We start from the raw sequence: 10868 nt of genomic DNA, 5'->3' as shown, positions 1-10868 counted from the left end.
CCCCTTTTGCCTAAACTCAAACTCTATAACTTTGTGTCATGTTCGTGTTGAATTTGCGAATTGTGTCAAAAATTGCCATCCCTAATCACCATATCATAGCCAAGTTCACATAATTTTAACATAATTCTAAAATAACAATTAAAAGAAGAAAGACGAAAAAAGAAAAGAAAACTTTATCCTAATATAATAAAAAACGGATACTTATGATAGAATAATAACACGTGAATTTTAGAACTAAATCAAACTCACTTTTGGATCCCACTTTTTTTTTTTAAGTTAAAAATATTCCAACAATAAACACAGTGGTGTAAACGGGCCGATCTTGAGCGAGTAGTGCTTGCTCGAGCTCTGCTTGTTTGAATTTCTCTTAAGCTCAGGCTCGAGCTCGGCTCAAACAGGTGGGATCTTTGTGCGAGATTGAGCTCGAGCTCAATCATTTTGGCCAAGCTCAAGCTCGAGCACTCGGCTAGATTGGGATTTTTTTTTTTTTTTAATTTCAGTATAAAAATAAAAAAGAAACAAATTTTATTAACGATCATTTCTCCAAAAATAATTACATAAGAAATTATACAATATAATAAACTAAACTTACAAATCAAATTTAAACAAATATAAGGAAACCTATGAGAGATCTATAGGACGGTAGGAGAAAAATTATCTCTTTGGCCTTTAGGACTTGAGGAAGAACGTCCCAACCCAGACCCACCCTCTTCGCAGGTCGCCGATCCATGTGCATGTGAGGAAACTCGATCAGGAGCTCCTAATATAAGATTATTGTTAAGTGCCAGATGCAGAATGGGTAAATATGGTTTTTTTTTTCCTGCATATTTACCCAGTTTTTGGTTTTTACTGCATCGATCCATTTGCCATTTAAAATTGAGAGTTTATATTAGTCTGCGCGTTTGTAGTTAAAATAAGTGATGCATGTGATCTGGACCAGGATCCTCTCTAGTTGAGAGGAATTGGAGAGGAGCTGGTCCTTTACACAAATACCCTTGTGTATAAAGGGCCGGCTCCTCTCCGATTGAAAATCAATTGGAGAGGATCCCACTCCTTGTGATCTTGACCGTTAATTTTTAATTGCAGTTCACGATTCAATATAAGTCATTTGATAATATCAATAAGAGTGAGCTCCTGTAAATTTTAAGGGTTAAATACCCTATTGGTACTTAAATTTTAGGCATTTTTAAATTTATTACCTGCGTTTTCATTTGTTTCATAGGTGGTACCTGAATTAGAGGTAAAAACCCGTTTGGTACCTCTGTTACATTTTTTGTTCAAATATTAACGGCCTACCACATGTCAACTGCTGAGGTTGACATGTAACACTATATAAAAAAAATTAAAAAAAATAAAAATAAAAATCTTTAAAATAATTATATAAAAATAATAAAATAATACAATTTTTATTTTTTTTTTAAAAAAAAAGTTGAAAAAGAAAAAGAAGAGGGGGGCTGAGCCACCCCCTGGCCCGGCCACCCCCATTTTGGCCAAGGGTGGCTCCTCTTCTTTTTTTCAATTTTTTTATTTTTTAATTTTAAATTAATTTTTAAAGATTTTTATTTTAAATTTTTTATATAGTGCCATGTGTCAACCCCAGCAGTTGATACGTGGCAGACCGTTAATATTTGGACGGAAAATGTAACAGAGGTACTAAACGGGTTTTTACCCATAATTCAAGTACCACCTATGAAACAAACGAAAATGCAGGTACTAAATTTAAAAAAGCCTAAAACTTTGGTACCAATAGGGTATTTAACCCAAATCCACTAGACAAATTGATAGATGCCACTTCAAAAATGATTTTTGCACAACATAAATATGCATAACAGTTGCACAACAAGACATATAAAGGTGCACAACATTTGCAACCATATGAACAATACCTTACTGGTAGTGGTAATTGCTTTTGCATCTAAAAGTATCACATCTAGAGCCTTGGTTCCTTTTTTTGCTATGAGTCTACCTCCTTTTTCTTTCATTAATATTTTAGAGTCGAGATTTGGCTTATTCCATCACCCTAAATTAGTATGTGGCCAAATTATATAAACCCCAACAAGCACATGTTTTATTTTTTCCCTAACATTAAAGTGTGTCTATATTTTGTATCCTGTGTTAGCCATCACGCGAAAGAATAATATAACGGTTAAAGTAGCCCTTGTTTTCTGCTTCAATAGATATTTGTGTTTGTAATTGTTTTTCTTTCTTGAATGTGTGCAGAAACCTTTTACTCCCAAAAGATACTTATCTATAGATCTTGTTTTCAGAAATGAAGCAGCAGATCGAACTCATCTTGCAGAGTTCCACCAGATCGAAGGTATTGACAAGCTGATAGATGTGTGATGGGGTAAACTATCACATAAAAAATTAAAAAAAAAAAATTTGGGGTGTCCTTGGTTCTTCAACAGGATTTTAAGTTGTTTTGTGCTGGCACAGTCTGTCATAATATTTCAACTTCAAGCCTATATTGAGAGTTCAAAGCATCTGTACAAGTTATGACCTTCTTGATTCCAAAACCAACTCAATGTTATTGTTGTAATAGAAGGGGCTGATTACTGGCCTGTTTTCAGATTAGTCAGTCATGAAACACTAGACTGGATTGAGGGTTCATAGCATCTGAATATAAGTGACCCTTCTTGTACTTTTGGCCCAACACCTGGATTCTGGACTTGGTCCAACCAAACTTTCTATTTTTTATGTTTGGCAGGAATTATTTGTTGCGACCACATTGCAAAAAATGCTTGGTGTCGCTTATGATCAGGTTGGGGAATTTTTCTGCTCAAGTTGGAACCTTTCCAGGCTGAGCACTAGGTGGTTTTCATGTTGACCTGAAGAACTTCCTGTATTCAGGTTAGGACTGTCAGAGCTCAGTCTGGACTTGTTGCACTGTCAGTTTTAACTTAAAACCTAATGGAAATTATGATATTTTGCTGTAAATGCAATTTATGCACTTAATGTTAAATAATTAGCATCGATTTTTTCTTCTAAAATGAAGCTAGGTGGTTTTCTTGCATATATAAACTATTGCTGCTTATAGTTTACATGGATAATTAACGACAGAAAAGGGTATTGTGAATTTGTGATGTTGGAGGCACTGATATAATGAAAATTTTGACATTTTCAATTCCATCTCCTGTGTCCAGGCATGTCCAAGCTAAGTTTCAAGCCTGCTTATAATCCATATTCTGAACCTAGCATGGAGATGTTCAGGTAATGAATTATGAGTGTCTCTAATAAGGCTAGCTATTTCATCTTTAGCTATGAGAAAATTCATAAATATATCTTTTATTGTTTCCAGTTATCATGAAGGCTTTGGGAAATGGGTAGAGGTTGGAAACTCTGGCATGTTTAGACCTGAAATGCTGCTTCCTATGGCTATGGGATTACCAGAAGATGTTCGTGTTATTGCATGGGGCCTTTCCCTTGAAAGGTAAGAAAAATTTGTTATTAATTCAAGAGTGAGTAGAAATTTGAATAGAATATCTTGAATCATGTGCATGAAAATTCAATACGAATTCAGGGAAAGTATAAAACAAGCTCTTTTTATGCAATATTGAAACAATATTGACCTTTTTATGCAATATTGAAACAAGGTATATTACTATATCCTCTGTCACTCTTCTGGTTATGAGGTCATATTATCTTGATGATGGATTTAGTTCATTCATTTGTCTCTTGTTTTTCACAGGTCGATCTTGTTCTCATCAAGATAAATCCTATATGTGGCCTAGGGGCTTGATCAAGTGATGTAATGGTCAACATTTAGTTAAGCTGGGGAATGCAGCCACCTGAACTCTCCCCTCACTCACAGTCTCGGCAGTACTGAAAATGCAAACCCAACCAGCTTCCAAGCTTCTCTGCTCTTTCCTTACATTCTCCTCTCTATTATACCATGCTCCCTCTCTCCCTCTCTCTCTCTCTCTCAGATACCCACATACACAATTAACAAATTATCTGTGATTTTTTCTTTGTTTCAAGCTAACCAGATGCTAAAACAAATTGCAGGGTTGGGAGCTAATTGTGCAGCCAATTCTCCGACGGTGCAAGTTGTGCAACAGACTCAGGTCGGGTTCGGCGAGCATCCAAAATTCATGCTGGAAGTGCAGAACAAATGCCCTACGTGCCCAGTTATCAATATCCATCTGAACTGCAGAAACTTTACCATATATTTAAACATTAACAATAGTCTGCAGGTCCTAATTAAATGTCCATATAGAGAAAGAGATAAGAGAGGTTTCCACAGCCACCCTCAATAATCAGTACTAAGCATACATGTAATAAATGCATATGTTGACTCTCTTTTTTAAAAATAAAATGGTGATGAATGAGAGCTTGCAATCTCGTAATATATTACATGAAGCTCCCACCCCCCCTGTTTTTGACTCTCTTTTTTTCTCCTCTTTTTGTACATACAAGAAGAAAAAAGTACAAAAAAAACAAGAGAGAGTTAATTTAGATAGCACACATATGTTGTCACTTCAAGCCAAAAGGTACATACAATTGTAATTCTATCAAATGTTTCTTCATTATAATACATCATGAACCTTGAAAAGCATACATGTATGAATTATAACCACAATAGCATATTCATTTTTATATTTCCCTTTCAACGGTCCTAATAACTTGTACATAAACACTACCCAAGCGACAACAATTCCATGTACAGATCTATCTCTTTTTGGTTTAACATGTTGGGGTATATTTGTGACAACAACTAAAGGAGTAAGCATTGCCTCTTAATGCTTTTATTACCAATTAAGGACTTTATTTTTTTTTTAGGGGGGCATGAATGAAGATTTCATAGACCATGTTCTTCTCTCGAAATTAGGGTGGGCAAAAACCCGCCCCGACTCGCCCCTATTTCAACGGTTTTAAGCATAAAATATGCGGGTACTGTTGAATTTTGTCCAACTCGTGCGGGGCAGGACGGGATGCAAGTTGGGGTTTTAAAAAAACCCAGGGACCTGCCCTGTCACGCAAGGAAAATAAAAAATAAAAAAATAAAAAACCCTAACTAAAGCTAGCGCCGCACCATTTTTTTCCCATCTTATTTTCTATTTTCTACTTTCTAGAGCCTTCGTCACTACATTCTCTAAAGTCTAACCTTAGCGCCGCTCTTCCATTTCCACAATTCCACTAAGCCTTTTCAAAGTTCAATCTTCATCTTCTAGAATCGGGACTCATCTCTTTCTTTTCTTGACATTCTGCCATTTCAGGTCTGTTTCGCGCTCTCATTCGCTCCCTTTACATGCTGGATCTGTTTGGTTCTATAATTTATAAATCTTATTTGTTTCGGCTTATGCGATTTGGTGTTGAACATGTTGATTTGTGTTTTGTTTTTAGTTTTGGTTGATTAGGTGAGATCTGGTGCTACTCTGCAAATTAAGCTTCAAGCTACCTATGGGAACAAGACCCGTCCCGTGCCCACCCCTACTCGAAACCACCACCACCAACCTGCATGGGTGTACCCCCTTGTAGCTCGTGAACCAAACGCCATGCTAGTATTCAATATCTGTTAACCAAACCAAAACAATAAATCAATTTGCTAAAATAGCTATGGTTCTTGGGAAAAGAAAAAGAAAAATTCCTTTTTTGAAAAAACTAATAAATCAATTTGATTTTAATTGAAAAAAAAAAAATGGGACTTACATCTTCGGAAGGAATCAAGACATTTTCAACAAATCAATGGAGTAGAATTGATGATAAATATTAGGATAGAAAAAGAGAAATAAAAATGAAGTTTACTATCTTATGGATTGATTTGTTTTCACAAAAAAAATAGTCGGCCTTCAATAATCTAGCTGATTAGAACCATATAATTGATGAAATTAAATTAAAGAAATAAACCGGGTCAGAAGCCAGGGGAGCACAATATTACTCAGCACCAAGCTGGAAATCATTTTGTAATTGCAACGAGGTAACCCTTCTCAGCAATCTTCTCTCTATTATTTTCTCCCCTATTTTCTCAATTTTCAGCCAAGAGCTGAGCCAGCTTTTGCAAGTTGGGGGGCCAAATTGAAAAAAAAAATAATAATAATTTAGGGGGGCCAAAACTAAAAAAAATAAAATAAAATTAGGAGTAAAATTATAATTTTTTTTAAAAAAAAAACACCTTGGGCCTTGGGGGGCCTAAGGTGGCTCTGACCCTGTTCTCAGCTTTGGTTCAGTTGAAGCCCTTTCCTTCCGCAGCTATAACAACTCATCCGCGACCTCTTAGGTCCATCCAGCCTGTGCACATGGGAATAATGGGATAATGTTCAGTATACACCGTCATACGAACAACCTCACTTTTTTAGGAACATGCCTGGCCATTGAATTTGACCTGGAACACCGAATAAGCAACAACAAGTTTTTAAATAAGTCTTACCCTTGGGCCTTGGCTTCCCCTCTAGATGGGGACCAGGTTGTTCCGTGGTGATTGGTGAGTACTCTCTCTCTCTCTCTCTCTCTCTCTCTCTCTCTCTCTCATACTCTCAATTTTTATTTATCTCATCATGTAAGCAATAACATTTTTTCATGTCAATTATTTCTTTTTTTAAAGTACTCTTCTTTTTTTTTCTTCTTTTTTTTTTTTTTCTTTTTTTTAAATTTTAGTTTTTTTGGTGATTTCAAAATGTTACTAATGTATATATAATATATTACATTCTATTTATAAATTCTTGGCATGGTTTTCAGTTTTGGTAGTTTGATAATAGCTTTTCATATTGATTAGAAATCTCTTATTAGTCTTGATGTTTAGGATTCAATCTTTCATTTATGATTTTAAGATTCCAAGTGAAGTGATAGAGAAATCTCTTATAACTCTTCCATTTTTTTATTTTTATTTTTATTTTTATTTTTTTATGGTACTCTTAATTTGGCATTTTGACAAAAATAGTACCCCCTGATTTTACTCTAATGGAGAAAGAAGGATGGCAGAACCGTAAATTCATGCGTAGAAAGACATAAATAGCCTTGTCTGATTTAACTCCAGTGATGAAAGATAAAGGGTATAATCGTAAAACCGCATGTGTCTAAGAAAAAGCACTGTGCAAGCCTCTTTTCACACTTTTTATGATACTCAAAGTATAGATACTTTAAAGTATAGATTCTATTCTTTTCTTTTTCTCTTTTGGTCGGGTGAGTATGACATATGTTAGATATGCGTTTGTTGCACAACCCACTTATATAACTCCTATACAACTCAAGACACATTGGTAGGATCCATGCATGTGGGTCCCACCATGCATGGGCCTCACCAATGTGTTTTGGTTTGTGTAAGTCGGTTGTGCAATAATCATTTTCCTATATATAATTGTTGTTTAAAATATACAATAACCAACTTGTACTTCATGTGAACAATCTCTCTCTCTCTCTCTAGTTTGTCCAAGTTTGGAACCAGCCATTTATCGTTGCATCTCTCTCATCTGCGTCTTCCTCATTTTGGTCTCTCTCATTTTCTCTTTCCAAGCAATAACTAGCTATCTTGGTTTTATAGCTTTAAGTTTGATGGTTTTATGGTTATGTTATCTGCCAGCCCATCGCCCCCGCCACCACCACCACTATAACCATAACATTGCCGCCTCATGAACCAGCGGCGTGGAAGCCAGTTTTCTCATCGATCTAAAAACAAACTAACAGTAAAGCCTCTCTCTCTAATCGATTACCGACCGTTACCTTAATTGATTAACCGGTGACGGTAACGGGTGAAATATACCAAGTCGGAAAGAAGTTGGTGAAATTACCGACGTCACCGACAAAGTTGGGACAGTAGGCGGAAAACCCCTTATTGTCCCCGATTCCCCCAATAGCCACCCATAATCTAACAATATGTATGATCTTAGATATTAGATCACGTGATGTAATGATTACTAAATATCTAATGATAATACTTATAACATATAATAAAGTAATTATATGTCATATGCTACAATATTATATTATTATATGATCATATAGTCTATTATATTACATGAATAATATGATTAAGTACCTGGATTGTCATTGTATCATATGACTAACAATTAAGTATTGATATTATTCACTTTTACTATGTTATATACATATAACTATCTTTCAAAAAAAAAAAAAACATATAACTAATTAATATATATTGATCAATAACCATTGTTATTTGTTACTTAATTTATGCTTACATATAGTATATTGTTATTAATATACTATATTATAAAAATAAATTACATATTAACAAATTAATATATAACTTATATATATATACACGAGTCGATCTTTATATGAACAGATTCACTAGCATTAATCGAGTCGAATCAAGTTTATATCGTTTAATAATCGAGTATAATTTCATATTTACGAGTAATTCATTAATAATGATTTGAGCACAAATTTAATTTATTCTAAGTGACTTTAAAGTAAGCTAACGGATAGGTCCGCTTATTTACACTCCTAAACGCACGGGATTAATGATCGATTCTTTGAAATCAAGCGGTTGGCTTAGTCTTCGGCCAAAATCAACCAGATCCTCAGAGAATCATGATGGATAATATCATAATATCCACCTGTGAAAACAAAATACTGTTAGGACTCCCATAGATATTTCTCCATTTTTGACTCTTCTTTTATGGCACAGCCTGATGCAGATTAAAGCAGCTCAAACAAAGAGTTTTACTGTCTCACATCCTCTCCAACTCTTTTGCAAATCCAAACCCTTTGATCCCATAACATATTTTTCATTGATCATCTTAAATTTCTAAAACAAAAGAAGAAGAAGAAGAAGAAGACGAAGAAGAAGTATAAACTTTAATCTCAATCAGAGTGCGTAATGGGGTTAGAAACAGGGTCTTCCTCAAAGGCATTGACAGCTCCACCGCCACCCAGAGAAGACACGCCGCTTCTGGGTGAGCCACAAGCCTTGTCGTCACAATCCAAGACCTTTGCCAATGTTTTCATTGCTATTGTGGGCGCTGGAGTTTTAGGTCTCCCCTACGCCTTCAAGCGCACCGGCTGGGTCATGAGCCTCCTCATGCTTCTCGCCGTGGCCGCTCTTACTCACCACTGCATGATGCTACTGGTCTACACTCGCCGCAAGCTCGAATCCGTTAATGGGTTCTCGAAGATTAATTCTTTTGGCGATTTGGGTTTCACGGTTTGTGGCCCAATTGGGAAATTCCTTGTAGATATTCTGATTATTTTGTCCCAAGCTGGTTTTTGCGTTGGTTATCTGATTTTCATCGGCAATACTTTGGCCGATCTTATCAATTTCAGCCCCAGAATTCTGGGATTGGTGCCCAAGAGTTTTTACATATGGGGGTGTTTGCCGTTCCAGTTGGGGTTGAATTCGATAGCATCGTTAACCCATTTGGCCCCTTTGAGTATTTTTGCTGATGTGGTTGATCTTGGAGCAATTGGGGTGGTGATGGTTGAGGACGTGTTGGTTTTTTTGAAACAATGGCCTGCTGTGAAGGCCTTTGGAGGTATTTCTGTGTTCTTTTATGGGATGGGTGTGGCCATTTATTCCTTTGAAGGAGTTGGGATGGTTTTGCCATTAGAGTCTGAGATGAAAGATAAGGACAAGTTTGGTAAAGTTTTGGCCTTCACCGTGGCTTTCATTTTCTTTATGTATGGGGGATTTGGAGCGTTGGGTTACTTTGCTTTTGGTGAAGAAACAAAGGATATGATCACAGCTAACTTGGGCGCAGGCTTGGTAAGCACTCTGGTTAAACTTGGTCTCTGCGTGAATTTGTTCTTTACCTTGCCTATTATGATGAACCCGGTCTATGAGATAGTGGAGAGGCGGTTTTGGGGTGGCTCGTATTGCCTGTGGCTGAGATGGTTGCTGGTTTTCTTGGTGAGTTTGGTGGCTTTGTCGGTCCCAAATTTTGCTGACTTCTTATCTTTGGTGGGGAGCGGCGTATGCTGTGCTTTGGGCTTTGTTTTGCCTCCCTTGTTTCATTTTCTGGTGTTTAAGGATGAGATGGGGTGGAAAGGATGGTCTTTGGATGTGGGGATTGGGGTGTTAGGAATTGTTCTTGGGGTTTCAGGAACTTGGTATGCTCTGCTAGAAATTTTCTCCGCAAACGCATAATATAATAATGTCAATTGAGTATTTTTTTTTTTAAGTGATGTCAAATGAGTATCAACTGTGAATGTTATACAGTTGATTGTGATCTGTCTTACCAAGGATGGTAAGAAATGGCATTGTCAGTCATAAATTATGAAGATATGATATTTGCAATCTTAACGAAATTGCGAACTGTTATATCAATGGTATGATATTTACTATTCCATTCTCATCTGATTTTGCAATTTCAAAGGAAAGGTTTTCTTTTGTTCTTTTGGTTTTTAACCTTTGCTAAGCTTCTCAACTATGAATTTTGTTAGCAGAATACTTTATTTTAGATGATAGTCAGATTCTCTGCCCATACATAGTCGATCCATCCTGGTGCTTGAACAACCAGAATTTTCAATTTTCAGTATTAGTATGCATTTTTGTTAGGATGCTAGAACAGACCACAATATATATATATATATATATATATATATATATATATATATATATATATATATAAAATGCATATCAATATACATGTATTTACAATGTTGTAAAATTACATCAGTTGTACTTGTTGTGTCAGGAATACGTCCATTAAGCTAGCTGAATTGAAATGAGACATTTGGGATGGATGAATTGCAGAATAAGATATAATATAGTCAGAAAACAGAAGTTGGATAAATAAGGTTTGGGTTATCTGCAACTGGACCTTGTATATGTGAATCAGGGATGGAGAAAAGAAGGCATGAATTGAAGTTTATAAGCCAATGGCAAACAAGGATTTTGCGAAACTGACCGAAGATGATCGGGTCAGGTTAATGTTTGTTGAGTCAAGGCTTCCATTCCAATTCATGGTCAT

At 35.9% G+C, this 10868-nt stretch overlaps 1 protein-coding gene across 1 annotated transcript; it reads left to right on the top strand.

Annotated features, from left to right (window-relative positions):
* Positions 1-8475: 8475 nt before the first annotated feature.
* Positions 8476-10243, top strand: LOC133880940 (amino acid transporter AVT3B-like). The gene has a single exon (XM_062319908.1). The coding sequence runs from the start codon at positions 8780-8782 to the stop codon at positions 10040-10042; it is 1263 nt and encodes a 420-aa protein (XP_062175892.1). The 5' UTR covers positions 8476-8779; the 3' UTR covers positions 10043-10243.
* Positions 10244-10868: the final 625 nt, after the last annotated feature.

This window comes from Alnus glutinosa, chromosome 11, assembly GCF_958979055.1.
Source record: "Alnus glutinosa chromosome 11, dhAlnGlut1.1, whole genome shotgun sequence".
NCBI classification, from domain to species: Eukaryota; Viridiplantae; Streptophyta; class Magnoliopsida; order Fagales; family Betulaceae; genus Alnus; species Alnus glutinosa.
Note: the sequence above shows the minus strand (reverse complement) of the source record. Positions and strands in the feature narration are given on the sequence as shown.

What these genes read in the sequence shown, in the direction of transcription:
- LOC133880940 (XM_062319908.1), top strand. Translation starts at nt 8,780, where the DNA reads ATGGGGTTAGAAACAGGGTCTTCCTCAAAGGCATTGACAGCTCCACCG.